An 18,328-nucleotide genomic window follows, 5' to 3' on the forward strand; every position below is an offset into this window, starting at 1 on the left:
TTTCTCGATGAAACTCACTTAGATAATGGTAATTGATGAATCTATTAATATACTAATACAATTATACGTGTGGATTGATTTCTGTTAAACACAGACAGAGTGTTAATTTAGGAACAGACACAGAGCATCGTTATAGGAGAGGAGTGATCTATGCAATCTAAAAAAAACTACAGTACTCCACATTTTCAAATTGAAACGAAAAAATACAGAAGAATTCTATACACATGCATGCACACAGGTACAGTATGCGTCTCAGGTCGCACAGAAGCCTCCCAGTTGAATGGAAACCTGAAACCAGTTTGATTGGAGATTGTCAACACACACAAGACTACATGTCAAAGGTGAAGCCGACACGCTGAATAACAACAGCGCATGGGGCTTGTGTGCTCCCGGGTGGAGAGGGGGGAAAGCATGAAGGGGTCCCTGAATAAGGCCTGTTCATAAATAATGCAGAAGTGTACAGTTATCTGGGGCCGGGAATGTGATGGTGGCCCTCTCAAGAACAGTCTTTCAAAAAAGATATATATGCTTCTGTAGGGTCAGTGTGCTGTCATGTGGCCTGCTGTCTTTTAGTTTTGTGTTGACATGATTGGTGTTGCTGCATGAAAACAACCTCTACCTTTCTCACCCAGCTGTCTCAACTCCCCATCACTAAAACTGCCCCGGCAAGGCAGGGTCGTGTTCTTTACAATAGACTTGTCCAATAAGAAATGCTGATTTTTGTTTTCCATCGCATAGCCTGAGACTGTGTTCATTAGGGTATCTCCCAATCCGATCCCATGTGACAGAATGGAAGATTCCGGGGTTCTTATTCTAATTTCCTTTCCTGCTCCATTCGTCTCTCTGGAGGTCCCTGCGTTCCGCCTTTCCTGGTTCAATGTGTTGACTCAAGCGACGCTGGTCTGGCAGATTAAAGCCGATGAATAATTGAGGCTACTTAAGAAGCTTATTAACTCCCATGGCGGTGGTGGAGCTGGGCTAGAGGCTACGAAGCGAGCGGCAGGAAACTGAGCCTGGTGCCTCCTGTGAGACGGGGCCATTTTGTTTCTACACAAACAACTTTGAGGTGAATCCTCAATGATTCCTCTGCTGTTTGGGACTATGGTAATAAGCTTAGTGGGAGAGATGGAAGTGCTGATTGTTGATGTAAGACAGACTAAAGGGACATTCACGCAAACATGTTATATGTACTAATATATACTATGAAACTAATCGTGGAGCTATAAATACTAGTCTAGATTCAATCAGTTCTGCCTTAACCCGCGATAACCGACACCGCATATCAGTTTCATCATTTTTATTTAGGCGATGTCGGAGGTGTGTCAGAGTTGTAACCGCATTTGAGCTTCCGACGTTATACCTATCACGGACATTTCCATTGGATGTGCCGAGTCGCATTAGTAATAATCCCATGCAGCCCTGTTACATTAGGCCGGTATAAATCCTTATTATTTTGTTTATTGATTTTGAACGCGAGTGTTATTATTTTTTATATAGCCTTTCTCATTCTGAACTTCTAAAGCGAGTGGGATGGGTGTGGCTTCGTGACAATGACCACACGAGCAGCCGCTCACTGATTTGACAGCTCTAACGCAGTTACCCCTCCGGCTTAAACGCTGGATCTGATTGAATCTGGGCCGTAATTCCTGTTACATCCAGGTTAGTACAGAAGTAGGGAATCAAAACGTGAGACACTGGATGAGGGCCAGTCAGTCAGTCGTAAAGTCAAAGAGACTCCCTCTTGGCTACGTCATTCTACTATTAAACAGACTGTGTGGCTACAGAGACTTAACTCCTGTTAATTCCAGGTCTAAGCAGGTCAGTCAATCATTCAGTCATGAAGAAAAATAGTAAAACTACTCACTCTTGGCCTTCTCGTTCTTGCGAGAAGGCCGCCAGCGGATGCAGGACTTGTGTTGGTCCAGGTAGAAGTAGCGCACCAGTCCCTTGGAGCCGCCGCGGAGCTTCACCATCTGGGTCCCTGTCTGCATGGAGCTCATGCACTTCTCCACTGGAGAGAAAAACACAGAGAGAGTGAAGTTAGTGTGAGAGTAAGAGTGTAAGAGTGAGAGAGTGTGTGTATTTAAGTGATTATGTCTGGGATAACGAGGGAGGCTGTGTGTATTGCATTGGAGTGTTGTCAAGCACCAATTCATTCATTCATTTCAGTCTGGAGCTCAAGGCAGATAAACATTTTTTTACCATTTACTCACACAAGGTCGCGCTCACACATACTGCATTGGATATGGCTTTCACAGCAGCCTGTGTTTTACTTGGAGGGAGAGGGAGGAAGAGGGGGAGAGAGAGGGGGGAGAGAGAAGGGGAGAGTGAGAGGAGAGGGGGTAGAGAGTGAGAGGGGGAGAGAGTGAGAAGGGGATAATGGGGAGAGAGGGGGAGACGGCTGGAGAGAGAGAGAAAGAGGGGGAGAGGGGGGGGAGAGGGAGAGAAGGGGACATGGAGAGAGGGATGGGGCAAGAGAGAGGGGTAGGGAGAGGGAGAGTGACAGCGAGAGGGGGAGGCAGAGAGAGGGAGGGAAGGGGAGATGAAGGGGGAGAGGGCAGAGCCAAGCAATTTCTTTTTAAATAATCCCCTGAACCAGACACCTATTTTACACCGTGTTAGGGCGGAAGAAAAAAAATGGTTAGCTACCCGAATCCATTTGGTTTGTGCAGAAGACATTGTTAAACACTGGTGCTGAGACGAGACCACTTCTCGCACAGCACCAAACATACCCCAAGAGGAAAATGGGTCAAACAGAGCGGCACCAAAATATCGCTCCCACATTTATGGCATGATTTCGGTCATTCAGGTCATTATTTTGGTTTCAGTTTGACAGCTCTTCCACAGGTAATGGCATCCCTATATAGCTTGTGCAGTGCCACTGTTTAGCCCGACACAACCCTGGGCTAAGTCTCCAATGGCAGATTCTCAACTGTCAGGTGTCAATAACATCCTATGAATTAATCATGTTTGACTAATATATAATTAATATATACTACCATTATGATTATTATCATAAACATCTCCATAAACATTATGTGTGGTGTATAAGTAGTACCACCCTTAGCGGAGTTGCCAACAACCGGATGCATTCAGGAATACAGCCATCTTTAACCTAGGTTCCTGTGGGAACTCCGCTCAGGCATTTCTTTTACGCCTGCTATGTTAGGCTAAAGTAGTACAGACATCCCAGTGATAGATAGATTGCCATTGATTTGGCTTCCCTGGGCTTTCATTGGTCAATAGTGAGAATGGGCCCAGAGGCCCTGGTTAATTCCATGCAGTCCCGAACCCCAAACTGCCTGTGTCAATTTACTCCAGGGCAGTGGTTCCCAAACTTTTTATAGTCCCGTACCCCTTCAAACATTCAACCTCCAGCTGCGTACCCTCTCCAGCACCAGGGTCAGCGCACTCTCAAATGTTGTTTTTTGCCATCATTGTAAGCCTGCCACACACACACTATACGATACATTTATTAAACATAAGAATGAGTGTGAGTTTGTCACAACCCGGCTTGAGGGAAGTGACAAAGAGCTCTTATAGGACCAGGGCACAAATAATAATATTATAATAATCAATCATTTTGCTATTTATTTAGCCATCTTACATATAAAACCTTATTTGTTCATCGAAAATTGTGAATAACTCACCACAGGTTGATGAGAAAGGTGTGCTTGAAAGGATGAACATAGAGTCTCAGTCTTAAATCATTTTCCACATACAGTCGCAGGAGCTTTGCCAAGGCAGGAGCTTGTGATTAAATTACATTTTCACAGAACCGCTTGTTGCAATTTCGAAAAGGCTGGAGGCAGGGCATGAAAGGGATAACTAATCCAGTGGTTTGTGTCATCCGTTTCGGGAAAGTACATGCGTAATTGCGCACCAAACTCACTCAGGTGCTTCACTATATCACATTTGACATTGTCCGTAAGCTTGAGTTCATTTGCACACAAAAAAACATACACTGATGGAAAGACCTGCGTGTTCCAACTTCTTAATCATAGCCTCAATTTTGTCCCGCACATTGAATATAGTTGCGGAGAGTCCCTGTAATCCTAGATTGAGATCATTCAGGTGAGAAAAAACATCATCCAGATAGGCCAGTCATGTGAGAAACTCCTCATTATGAAAGCGGTCAGACAAGTGAAAATTATGGTCAGTAAAGAAAACTTTAAGCTCGTCTTGCAATTAAAAAGAATATGTCAATACTTTGCCCCTTGATAACCAGCGCACTTCTGTATGTTGTAAAAGCGTTACATGGTCGCTGCCCATATCATTGCATAGTGCAGAAAATACACCAGAGTTCAGGGGCCTTGCTTTAACAAAGTTAACCATTTTCACTGTAGTGTCCAAAACGTCTTTCAAGCTGTCAGGCATTCCCTTGGCAGCAAGAGCCTCTCGGTGGATGCTGCAGTGCACTGAAGTGGCATCGGGAGCAACTGCTTGCGCATGCGTTACCACTCCACTATGTCTCCCTGTCATGGCTTTTGCGCCATCAGTACAGATACCAACATGAGCAGCAGCTACGTTTAGCTACTTACGGATCGTTAGTGGAATTCCCGCGAGAGAGTAATGGTTAATGTGATTGGATGTTAATTATTTGACGAGACTACCTGTATTTAACATTGTGTTATTCTGCTGAACACTAGATGGTTTAATTTTGGGGGGGGCAGTGAAACAAGGCTACTCAGGTGAGAAAAAAAACTCACCCAAATATATAGCCCCGTTGGAAAATATAAATGGACTGTTTGAAAATGTGAAGGAAAGAAATAGAAAAAAACATTATATATATACAGTGGGGAGAACAAGTATTTGATACACTGCCGATTTTGCAGGTTTTCCTACTTACAAAGCATGTAGAGGTCTGTCATTTTTATCATAGGTACACTTCAACTGTGAGAGACGGAATCTAAAACAAAAATCCAGAAAATCACATTGTATGATTTTTAAGTAATTAATTTGCATTTTATTGCATGACATAAGTATTTGATCACCTACCAACCAGTAAGAATTCCGGCTCTCACAGACCTGTTAGTTTTTCTTTAAGAAGCCCTCCTGTTCTCTACTCATTACCTGTATTAACTGCACCTGTTTGAACTCGTTACCTGTATAAAAGACACCTGTCCACACACTCAATCAAACAGACTCCAACCTCTCCACAATGGCCAAGACCAGAGAGCTGTGTAAGGACATCAGGGATAAATTGTAGACCTGTACAAGGCTGGGATGGGCTACAGGACAATAGCCAAGCAGCTTGGTGAGAAGGCAACAACTGTTGGCACAATTATTAGAAAATGGAAGAAGTTCAAGATGACGGTCAATCACCCTCGGTCTGGGGCTCCATGCAAGATCTCACCTCGTGGGGCATCAATGATCATGAGGAATGTGAGGGATCAGCCCAGAACTACACGACAGGACCTGGTCAATGACCTGAAGAGAGCTGGGACCACAGTCTCAAAGAAAACCATTAGTAACACACTACGCCGTCATGGATTAAAATCCTGCAGCGCACGCAAGGTCCCCCTGCTCAAGCCAGCGCATGTCCAGGCCCGTCTGAAGTTTGCCAATGACCATCTGGATGATCCAGAGGAGGAATGGGAGAAGGTCATGTGGTCTGATGAGACAAAAATAGAGCTTTTTGCTCTAAACTCCACTCGCCGTGTTTGGAGGAATAGAAGGATGAGTACAACCCCAAGAACACCATCCCAACCGTGAAGCATGGAGGTGGAAACATCATTCTTTGGGGATGCTTTTCTGCAAAGGGGACAGGACGACTGCACCGTATTGAGGGGAGGATGGATGGGGCCATGTATCGCGAGATCTTGACCAACAACCTCCTTCCCTCAGTAAGAGCATTGAAGATGGGTCGTGGCTGGGTCTTCCAGCATGACAACGACCCGAAACACACAGCCAGGGCAACTAAGGAGTGGCTCCGTAAGAAGCATCTCAAGGTCCTGGAGTGGCCTAGCCAGTCTCCAGACCTGAACCCAATAGAAAATCTTTGGAGGGAGCCGAAAGTCCGTATTGCCCAGCGACAGCCCCGAAACCTGAAGGATCTGGAGAAGGTCTGTATGGAGGAGTGGGCCAAAATCCCTGCTGCAGTGTGTGCAAACCTGGTCAAGAACTACAGGAAACATATGATCTCTGTAATTGCAAACTAAGGTTTCTGTACCAAATATTCAGTTCTGCTTTTCTGATGTATCAAATACTTATGTCATGCAATAAAATGCAAATTAATTACTTAAAAATCATACAATGTGATTTTCTGGATTTTTGTTTTAGATTCCTTCTCTCACAGTTGAAGTGTACCTATGATAAAAATTACAGACCTCTACATGCTTTGTAAGTAGGAAAACCTGCAAAATTGTCAGTGTATCAAATACTTGTTCTCCCCACTGTATATATATTTTTTTAAATGTGAATCACATTTTTATTTGCCGTACCCTCGACGGCATTGCCCCAATTTGGGAATACCTGCTCCAGGGGATAATGCAGAATGTCAGTCCAATCCGGACCATTACTTACTTAAATTGCAATTCTACCAGCTACTGCTACGACGATGCTAATAATATAGGCTACAGTATGTGGCACTATGTTAGCCTCACGCGCCAGCAATAGGCTGAACGAGAGAATAGACTACTATTCTGACTAGACTACTGGTCATATGCCCAATTATTTCTCTTCTGTCGTAGGCGGAGGCAATTGGGATCAATAGATTGGACTGTAAAGTAGGCTTGGGCTTAATACCGTTTATACAGTATACCGGGGTATTTCGAAATACCGACGGTATGATTTTCAACTGTTTAAAAAAATATATATATATATATTTGTCATTTTTGGGTTGGGGGCAACCAACCACCCATCCCTACTGTAAAGTGTTTTGAGATATCAAATGACAACATTGAGAAGCATTTCTATCAGGCACAAAAATCAAAATCACGATAAATGTACTTAATTATCACGATAACAATAAATTGAGCAATGTGTTTATACTATGACATTAATGTGCACCAGTTACTGTTTTATATTACCCTTAATAACCTGCTATAACCCCAGCCAGTTGGACAATTCATCTTAGTGTAATACTCCCCCTTTTTAACTGCTAATAAATCAAGAAATGTACATAGCACACTCATGGTTCTTATATAATTTGAAAGAGCATAAATGCAAGATTAAATATATGCCTTCACAACTTTCCTAGGTCCATCCTACACACAAAATAATGTACAATTTAAACTTAAAAATAACAGAAATATACAAGTGAATGTTTCCTCCAAAGACAACCAAATTCATTTTAAACTCTATTAAACACTATTCTTTGTCTTTAGCCACTAGGTCAATAAAGTGTCATGCATAGCCCGCCCAAATGTTTTCATGATTGGATGAATTATTCAGATTTTACAGCAATTTAGGTGGATGATAGTGTGCATGTCGCAATTCTGGGTGTTGTTGGCTAGCTTTCTTTTTAGTAGCGAAGCTAGCTAACATTGAAATTCAAGACAACATGTGTATATGATAACAGGGATGTTTTAAACTGTTAAATAGCTTGAATCAGTGTGATTTCAATGATGTAAAGATGATATGGCTACGATTGAAATAAATTGTGGAAGTTCATTTTACGTTCAGTTTCATTTTTTATTAGAGCCTTGAATGTGTACAGTGTAACTGGCTACACATGGAGTCTGACTGTAGTGCCAACAACAACAAGCTACTGTACATGCGTGAAACCTGTCTAGGCAATACAGTATGTCTTTTTCTGTCATAAAATCTACATTCAAAAGTTTGTTTTATTTCAGTAAGAATGCCAAATGTCATGGTATATCATTGTGTGTAGCGTAATGTGTGCACGCTTTTCCCCTCCGACAAAACAACAGGGGGAGTGACAGATATCAAAACTCAAATACACATGACTATCCTCGGTGAAAGGTGGGTATTGAGGAGGGACGGACACTCTTCCATTCGCCTAATAACGACTTGACACTTTCCTCGATCACTCTTCCACTTATCGGTTTCCAGGTCACGGAGGAGGACAGAGAGAGGACAGAAAATGAGAATCTCCATAGGTGTTCTGACGCATGCTGGTGTGTCTGTATTGTCCCAGTCTGTCTGCTGCCAGTAAAAAACCCAGTCTCTCCCTCAAGGGATCAATAATGTTTATTCATTTCATTCCCTTGAAAATAGGTGTTGAGTGAGTCGCTATGCATGGAATACACATTGTGAATATTGTTCACCAGAGACAAGAGCTGATGCATACTGTAACTGTACTCTAGCTCATTCCAAATAGGCCTGGACATACTGTAACTGTAATCTAGCTCATTCCAAATAGGCCTGGACATACTGTAACTGTAATCTAGCTCATTCCAAATAGGCCTGGACATACTGTAACTGTACTCTAGCTCATTCCAAATAGGCCTGGACATACTGTAACTGTACTCTAGCACATTCCAAATAGGCCTGGACATACTGTAACTGTACTCTAGCACATTCCAAATAGGCCTGGACATACTGTAACTGTACTCTAGCTCATTCCAAATAGGCCTGGACATACTGTAACTGTACTCTAGCTCATTGCAAATAGGCCTGGACATACTGTAACTGTACTCTAGCACATTCCAAATAGGCCTGGACATACTGTAGCAATGCTCAGCCCAACAACAACATCGGTAAAACCCTCCGGGCTTTGCAAACAGTCCAGCTCATTTGTGTTCATTTTATCCTCAGGCTGTTTAAGCAATGCAAACAGACCACCCATCACCCACTCATTGACTTGAATGGGAATGCTTATTCAAGTAATTATATTTCTATGGCTTTGGGCATAGATGTTGAAGTCTTACATTATTGCGGCATAGAGACAGTACTTTATTTAGATATTTACAGTGGGGTCCGAAAATATTGACAGCCTTTATAAAGATGAGGAAAAATAACTGTATCAAATAAATAATTCAAATACTGAGCTATATTGTATGCAAAAAAAGGGAAATTATATTATTTTATACAATTGCTCAGAGAAATACATTTTGTTTAACAAGTAATACTTTTTCCCCCTCAAAAAATGTACTCTTGGACAAAATGGTGCAATCTAGAACCTAAAGGGTTCTTCGTCTGTGCCCATAGGAGAACCCTTTGAAGAATACTTTTTGGTTCCAGGTAGAACCCTTTTGGGTTCGATGTAGTACCCTTTCCACAGAACCAAAAAGGGTTCTCCTATGGGGACAGCCGAATAACCATTTTGAAACCCTTTTTTCTAAGAAACACATATCAAAATCTACAAAGAAATGGTTAATTGACCACAAAATCAACATATCGCAAAGGCCATCTCAGTATCCGGACTTGAACCCCATTGAAAACCTTTGGTTTGAATTGAAGAGGCTGGTCCATAAGTGCATATGAAGGATATCAAGGATCTGGAAGTATTCTGTATGGAGGAATGGTCTAAGATCCCACCCAATCTCATGAATCATTTAAGAAAAAGGCTCAGTGTCCTTATCCTCGCAGGGGGAGGGTGCTGGAGTATTGAAAACGGGGGATCATTTTGACACCTATTTTTTTGAATTACTTGTTAAACAAAATCGATTTCTATGAGCAATTGTATTAGTATAAAATAATATATTCCCCCAAAATGTTTTGGCATACAATGTAGCTGAGTATTTGTGTATTATATATTTTGTATTCCCCCGTCCCTGAACTGTGCCAACAACTAAACTGTCCGCCTGCCTCTTCAGCTCCGAATCTGTGAAGACCCATCCCAGATGTAATAAGGTAGGTGGTCCCCGGTGAAGACCAACATCTGCTACAGAACCATCACAACCCCCTAAAAGCGCAACACTGTATCACTGACTGCATCTATCCCTTATACCCTGCCTTCATCTTAGCTCTTCATAGTCCATGATACGGACAGACAGCTCCTCCAGGAATCTACTCAACTGTGAGTGAGTGTGTGTGTGTTGGGTGGGAGTAGACTAATTGATTTCACTACAGCGACAAGAGGCAAAATCGAATCAAATCTAGTCTAACGAAACTCTGTTTAAAGTGGGCCAAGTGCTGATTGCAGCCAAAAAGAGAGGAGGGGAAAAGGAGAGGAAAGAAAGGGGAGACAAAGGAAGGTAGATGGGAGAGATGATTGCTTCAAAGAGTTATGATATGAAAGGATGGATATCTGCAGTCTAAACTGGGGGAGATGGAATGTGAACTAATGGGTTGTTGGGTCATCTACAGTCTACTGTGAAGTGTACAGAACACCACATCATTCTACAGGGTTGGGGTCACTTCAGTTAAATTCCTGTTTGTTAGCTTGGACATGGAGTTTCTCCATAGGAATGCAACTCAATTGTATTCAACACGTTTCACTGGAATTTAGATGACCCCAACCCTGCTATTCTGGAATGGGAAAATAAATACTGCATATTTTCCAAACGTATTTTGTCAATACAAGGCTACTCACAGCCCGGCTTCAAGGCTACTCACAGCCCGTGGAAGCCCGATCAATCAAAGGACAATCAATTAGGCACCAGTCTAGTGCATGTTGGACTTTCCCCTCTCTCGGAGATATGCTGCCGCTCTCGGAAGTTGCAGCTGTTTGAATTGCTGCTAATGGAGCAATTAGGGACCAAGTCGTCAAACTGGGGTAGATACACATTGTAAAGAAGACTCAACTTCAAGGAATCTGTAGGAAACTCTTCATAATATAAACCACACTGCACAGAAGAACTGGTGTGTGTTCTAGGAAGAAATTAGAGAAGGAAAATAAAAAGTGCTCCAGCTGTGTGTGTAGTGCAGTGTTTCTCGATCAATTCCCCTTGGGATCACACAAGCGGGTCTACGTTTTTGTTTTAGCCCAGCAGCAAAAACAAACCTGATGCCACTGATCAAGGGCTCAATGATTCAGGTGGGTAGAGAAAAAATGTGCACCCCCTTAAAAAAATGGTCCCTCAGGAAAGGACTGAGAATTGTATAATGAGCAAATGGTTTGGCATGACGTGAGACATTCATTTTTAGTGATAACAAGCAGACACAGCATGGCAAAGAAATACTGCAGGGGTACTGTAGCAAAGACTTAAACTAACAGCCGGAGGGAAATCTCAATGTTTGCCCAGAGACTGGCCACTTCAAACTAACTCTTTACTATTGGGTCCAGAGCCGTTGCCATGGAAACATGCTCAGGGTTACACAGTATGGGGAGATGTAAAAACATATAGACAATAAGACAGTCCAGCAGGATAAAATTGTCATAAAAAATACAGTATTGTATGTCATTACTGTGCTTGACTAGCCTACTGTATACAGATGCCAGTCATGGGAGATATGACCAACAACAAAATTACATTTGGGAGCTACTGAAAATAAATACATCAATTATAATGGTATTATCCTCGGCATGTCAACAAAGTCACCCTAAATTAACACTTATTTTACTTTTCCTGTAATTGATTGTAATTACGAGAGAACGTCAGAATCACTTGTGTGTAACAACGTGTCGGCTAATAAGGGAAACAATTACATCTCTGAATGGGAGAAATCACTTCGCCCCAAAAGGTCTGATTGAAACACACTAAAGTGGCTTGCTTGTTTGTTTGAGTACAAGCTACTGGAATTCAACAAACGCAATTAATGATAAGAATCAGACCGAAAAAAAATGCTTGCTTGAAAATGAATCAAAAGTAATTACACTGACCGTCAACAACAATACAACAATCACCCAGACAAAATTCCCAACTTAGTCCATCTCCTAACTTTGTGTTGACTCTCAACATGATTTGAGTAAAACACATTACTCCATGAGCTTGATTCATAACTACACTCTTCAGACGTCTACCCATCGTGTGAGGGCTTTACGACTATTTACATGGTTAAAATAGAAGCCAGACGACAGGTGATGGACACACAATCTGCCAGGAGGCAGCTGAGGATGAGGTAAGTTGGTGTCAACCTTAATGCTGTTAAATAAGCAGCGGCAGAAGTGCCGGGTGTAACCGCAGTGATGGCATGACCTGGTCATCCGGCGCTTCAGTGGGAGTGCAGTCTGGGTAGAAGAAGTGGGCCAGGAGAGCCAAAGGGGCGGAGTCACGTTGTCCTTCGCACACTCGGTCAGAGCACTAGGCTAAGCTTTAGGGGATTGTCTGGAGTCCATATGTCACACACCCACACACACAAGCGTGCGCACACATACAGCAAACACACATAGACACCTATAGACCGATGTTTCTGTAGTGAAGGTGTCTGTGTCACTGATGTAAAAAGCAGCAGAACAATGAGGTAATGAGGTAATAGTGAGGTCATAGGACAAGTTGTTCCACCACAGTCCCACTGACACACTCCAGTCATCTGGTAGAGCAGTACCTAGTACCACGTCTCACCAGAGCTACATAAGAAATGTACTGTTCCTACAACACATCCACAATCCAGACACACACGCACACACACACACACACACACATACAGATATGCATGACCAAGTTCCCATTCCGTTTCAACAACAAATGTACTCCAGAACACTAGTTATTGTAGTGGTCAATCTTTAACCTAGTCCAAATGCCATCCATCCATCCATCCTTACCCATGTCTCCCAGCCTCCACATGGAGGACACAATTCTGCTGCCAATACAGAAGAACTCTTCCACCAGGCAGGATAGGGAGGCCTGCTGCTGGCTCTTACACACAACACGCTCCCCCTCTTTCTTCTTCTCTTTCACCGTCTCGCCGCTGTGGATGGGGGCCTGGTCCGTGGTAGGGCATGGCTCCTGGGCAGCCTCCGCGTACCGCATCAGCGCAGAGGACACGGGAAAGGACATGGGGAAAAGGCCACTTGTCATCACTGAGGCGCTCATGTCTGAAGGATTGTGGGTGCACGCCGCCGGTTTCCCCGTTTGCTTCTCTCAATTGCGAAACGGCGATTGAATGCCCCGGCTACGTTTGCTCAGGTAGAGTTAGGTCTGTTTTCCCTCTGGCTGGCAAAGCCAATGCAAATGCGACATGGACATCTTAAAGTATGACTGAGGTCAAAAGGGGGATTTTTGGGGGGGTTTCGATTTGGAAGGCTGCTTCTTCTGCCTTTGTTAGAGCTGATTAGTGTACAGCTTCCTTGGTAGACTGCTGAGAGTTAGTCATCACAATATCTGCTGCTGGCTCCTTTCCAAAGCATTCTTTCAGAGCCTTTTCAGTAGGCAGTTCTCTCGGTGGGAGAGCGAGAAGAAAATCCTCCTCTCCAAATGCTGTCAACAGTTAGTCAATAATCTGGCGCTGCTCACCACAGCAAACAACCTTCCCTTCTCTCAGCTCGCCTTCTCTTCAACATCCCTCCATCTCAGTTGACAACAAGGTGCGCCTGTATTATATGTCCTTTCTCTTCGTTCTTCAGCTAGAATTCAAAAGGCTGCCTCTCAGTGTCAGTCGGGAGCGTAAATCCTTCGGAATCTCTAATCCAGGTCGGGGGGATTTACTTAACGTGTGGCGAGAAAGAGAGAGAGAGAAAATGGGAGAGAGACACAGAGAGAGAGAAACGCACTGAGAATGAGCCAGGCACCCTAATAGAGATGTAACAAGTCTTGTTTTTCCTTCTCACCAATTAAAAATAAATTTTTTCATGCCTGAAAGTGTCTCCTGTGGGGCTACCAGAGGGTATCAAAATGACGACACACACAAGTCCGTGCACACAGACTCGCTTTCCCCGGGTTGAGGGGAACGTTTTTTTGAGAGACCTCAATCTCCAGTTACGTTCCATGGAGGGGAAAAATGATTTCCCTCTCTATTGACCACCTGTATAATCTGGGTCTGGTTTGAACACATACAAACACTCAATTTTGGCTAATTGAATGGCCTGCTGATATAGGTGCACGAAGATATGATTAGCTACTAGTGTGTCTTTGGCAGAGGTGCATATAAAACGACTTAAGCGCTGCAAAATCAAGTGGGAGGGTGAAAGAGGGGGTGCAAAGCCTTAAATCTGACAAAGCAAACACTGCAATAATGTCACACCTTCCACTGTAAAAATAGAGACAGAGTTGGAATCCTCTTCCATTGTTATATAAGAAATCTCACAGTCTTTATTAGTTAGAATTAAGAAACAGAAGACAAGTTGAATATTGAAGCGTTGTTTTGTAATCAAAATGCCTCGATGGTCACTCTGATAGAGCTCCAGAGTTCCTCTGTGGAGATGTGAGAACTTTCCAGATGGACAACCATCTATGCAGCACTCCACCAATCAGGCCTTTATAGAGTGGGCAGACGGAAGCCACTCCTCAGTAAAAGGCACATGACAGCTGTTTGGAGCTTGCCAAAAGGCACCTAAAGACTCTCAGACCATGAGAAACAAGATTATGTGGTCTGTTGAAACCAAGATTGAACTCTTTGGCCTGAATGCCAAGCGTCATGTCTGGAGGAAACCTGCCACCATCCCTACGGTGAAGCATGTTGGTGGCAGCATCATGCTCTGGGGATGTTTTTCAGCAGCAGGGACTGGGAGACTAGTTAGGATCGAGGGAAAGATGAACGGAGCAAAGTACAGAGAGAGATCCTTGATGAAAACCTGCTCCAGAGCGCTCAGGACCTCAGACTGGGGCGAAGGTTCACCTTTCAACAGGACAATCACCCTAAGCACAGCCAAGAGAATGCAGTGGTGGCTTTGGGACAAGTCTCTGAAAGTCCTGGAGTGGCCCAGCCAGAGCCCAGACTTGAACCCAATCGAACATCTCTGGAGAGACCTGAAAATAGCTGTGCAGCGACGCTCCCCATTCAACCTGACAGGGCTTGAGAGGATCTGCAGAGAAGAATGGGAGAAACTCCCCAAATATAGAGGTGTGCCAAGCTTCTAGCGTCATACCCAAGAAGAATCGAGGCTGTAATTGCTGCCAAAGGTGCTTCAACAAAGTACTGAGTAAAGGCTCTGAAAACTTATGTAAATGTGATATTTCCAGGTTTTTATATATTTATAAATTTGCAAAAATGTATACAAACCTGTTTTTGCCTTGTCATTATGGGGTATTGTGTGTAAATTGATTAGGGAAAAAAGCTATTTAATCAATTTTAGAATAAAGCTGTAACGTAACAAAATGTGGGAAAAGACAAGGGGTCTGAATACTTTCTGAATGCAAAGTAGGCCAAGGTCTAGATATGTGTATTTTTGCTACTACTTTCACCACTTTTACTCTTGAAAGCATTGGTTGTTTGCTACACAACCTTACTCACTCTGTTAAGAACATGGCCTTACATGTGAATCCTTAAAGAGATGGATGGGGCTAAGGCTTAAGAGGGTGTAAAATATACAATTTTCTATACTTTTATCCAATGTAAATAACACAATTTTTGTGGGGATACAATTGATCCCCACAAAAAAGGCAGCTCATTCAATATTCACCAGACAACTTGAAACTAGCTTTTTTGGCTTGAGAACGAGATTTGAAGGGAAATTCTGTTTGACCTTTTTATTAGCTTCGACCGCAACTGGATTCTGGCGGTAATTTGGACTGATATAGAGATCCAATCTCTGCTGTAGTATTGTATAGGCACACTCACAGCCTGGATGGACTATAGTAGGCCTGACCTAACGGGGCATTTCAGCACCAAGGCTAGCACAACAGCAGTATCCAGCTTGTGCACACAGTACTAGCTTCAGCTTGTGTTCCAAGAGCCTCAGAATAGCTTCCTTTCCATGCTTCCTTTCCTAAAGACAGATCGTCATCTGTTACCAGATCTTAACATGACTTGATGGGATACAGCACTACCAGATCTGATTCAACGTGTCAGACCACCATCAACCTTGATTCATTGGATCAGGCGTGTTATTGCTGGGCTACATCAACACGTGCATTCCCAGGAGGGCATCTCTGATTGAGAAACACTGACATCAGCTGTTCCAGAAGAGGCTCATGATGCTCCAACTACAGACTCTCTTTGTGACCTCAACACACGCTCGCCGTTATACTGTATCTGTGGAGAATGCCAGTGAGATATCAGTGAGTTGTATAGAACCCAGCCTGTCAATAGAATTAGTGTGATGTTGCATTGTTTAAATTAAAACCGTGGCATTACAGCTGTAGGCTGCATTCTTACATTTGTGGGGATGGCGTACTGGGGTGTATTTATTATTGCAAAGCACATAGCAAAACATAGTGATTTGGAAGGGGAAACAAAAATGTCAGTTTCTTATTGGACAAGTTCAGGTAGTCCCTCCCTGTTTCAGTCCGTTTGGTGCCTAATGAATATGACCCTGGTTAGGATGCAACATGTCTTTAAAAACAGACAGTGGTTTACTGTACTTGAATAGGCTACACTATGTGGACAGATTGATAGGCTGAGTTCTCTCGCTCTCTCGTTCTCTCGCTCTCTCGCTCTATATATATATATATATATGCATCTGCCTGTTGACGATTCAATCTATCAATGTTTTAATTGTATCTGTCCCGCCTCACAAATAAATATGGTACATTATTACTTTATTTATACCGCCTCCCTCTCGGTCTCCCTTTTTCTGTCTCTATCAGGAATTCTGTCAGGAGATAGGATGTCATTTTATATACAATTTTACCACAAATTTCCCACAAGTTTGTCAGCTTTGGTTCAGCTAATGCCGTGGGTTCACCCTACAATTCATAATAGCAATGTAGGATTTGAAACAGTTTTGGTGGGAGCTGGATAGGAACCACTCCGTCCTCTCCCTCCATCCACACTCCCGGCTGCAGATTAGAACTTGGGCACTGGCGGAGAAATCCACTGGGCCAAATTGCATTATGTAAAGACTTGTAAAAAAACGAGAAGGGACGCTCTTACCCACAGAGTGGAAGAAAATACATATCAGAATCTTGTCTGATTATTGTATGAATGAATCATTATCAGACTTTATTGTCCTGACACACACGTAAAGAAATGTCCGCCAGGCGTTTTTTTATCACCATGGGAGATCACTGAGCCCCCCCTTCTCCTCCTCCTTTCCATTATCCCTCCTCCTGAAGATACCAGGGAGAAGCATATTGCCACTCAGCCAGCCAGCCTGGGAGAGCTGAGGTCAATCTCATATCATGCAGCGTAACAAGAAGTGGTGCAGTTATGGAACGCAACACTACCTTAAAACACTTTAAAAAGCTCTGAACGAAAAGGGAAAACATGTGAAGTGAAATCACATTATTTTAACTCCAGTCGTGTTGACTCCGCACATGTCAAATGAAAATGACTAGGTGTAACAGATTGCCATCTGAGAGTGCAAAAACAGCACAGATCGTTTCTCAGCCTCTGTGTTGAGATATGTTGGGATATTTTAATGGCAGCGCTCGGCCAACTGTGTCGGTTTTAGCGGCTGTTCAAGGAAGAGAACCGTTACATATGCTGTTCAACAGTACAAAGAAGGTTGAGAGAAACTGCATTAATTATCCTCTCTTTTTTTCTTCTTTAAAAAAAAAAAAATCTCCATCCTGTATTGGGAGTATCCTATTGGTCATGGTTTGTAAGTGAGAATGATGTGTCAATTAACTTGCTAACCAGGGTTGTATTCATTCGGCACCAAAACGGAAGAAAACAGACTGAAACAGGGAGGAACTACAACTTGTCCAATTAGGTTGTTTTTGGTTCACGTTGCAAAATATTTGAGTGCGTCTTGCTGAATTGTGCTCGAATGAATATGGTAAATTGGTCATTTAAGTGTAAAAAAGTACATGTATTCCCACCGGATGGATCAAAGATCAGAGGCTCAGAGCAGCAAGGGCACCGTGAACCCTTACGTAGGGTTGCCATGCCAACGGAGAGCAGAGTTTTTGTCTGCCAGATGGCATGGTGGCATAGAGGATATGGAACCCTGCTGCTTAGCTTCCCGGGGGGGATGAGCTTGGTGTGTGTGTGTGTGTGTGTGTGTGTGTGTGTGTGTGTGTGTGTGTGTGTGTGTGTTTGGGGAATCAGGGGTCCAGAGGATTCTGTCTTGGCTAATCTGAGGTGTTGACTGCCCAAACACCGCACCACACAATTTCACCTCAAAATCTGGCTCCAATCCTGTGGCCCCTGTCAATCTAGTTAAACTGGACCTGGTTGAACTGTGGTTAAACCTATGCAGAGGATATAGAACAGCTCAGTACCATGAACAGTTTCTAAAGTACCTAAATCATAAAGTCTTTAAACACTAACAAAAAGCCATGTCGGGACTCTTCTGTAGTGGATTTGAATTCAAACGTGGTGTGCATGCACTTGCACTTTTTGGAAACTGGTGTATGGCAGATTTTAGTAGCTGTACATTGTTCACTTAATGCACATTCTCAGCTTCCATGCCACGGTCTTGAAGGCGTACCAGCTTGTAAAAGGTTAACTAGACTGTCATCAGCGAAGAGAGGGCGGGCAGCGAGGATGTGTGGTA

At 43.2% G+C, this 18,328-nt stretch overlaps 1 protein-coding gene across 8 annotated transcripts in view; it reads right to left on the reverse strand.

Annotated features, from left to right (window-relative positions):
• Positions 1-18,328, reverse strand: part of LOC139542080 (1-phosphatidylinositol 4,5-bisphosphate phosphodiesterase eta-2-like) — a 176,357-nt gene that overhangs the window by 66,490 nt on the left and 91,539 nt on the right. For 5 of the 8 annotated variants that reach the window (XM_071347103.1, XM_071347101.1, XM_071347102.1 and 2 more), the window contains one exon: positions 1,865-2,011. In XM_071347103.1, the coding sequence (XP_071203204.1) occupies positions 1,865-2,011 (147 nt within the window). Of the gene's footprint in view, positions 1-1,864; positions 2,012-12,553; positions 13,508-18,328 lie in introns of those variants that run through there. The other 3 variants (XM_071347107.1, XM_071347108.1, XM_071347100.1) reach the window with 2 other exon arrangements.

The sequence above is a fragment of the Salvelinus alpinus genome, chromosome 17 (genome assembly GCF_045679555.1).
Source record: "Salvelinus alpinus chromosome 17, SLU_Salpinus.1, whole genome shotgun sequence".
Lineage (NCBI taxonomy): Eukaryota > Metazoa > Chordata > Actinopteri > Salmoniformes > Salmonidae > Salvelinus > Salvelinus alpinus.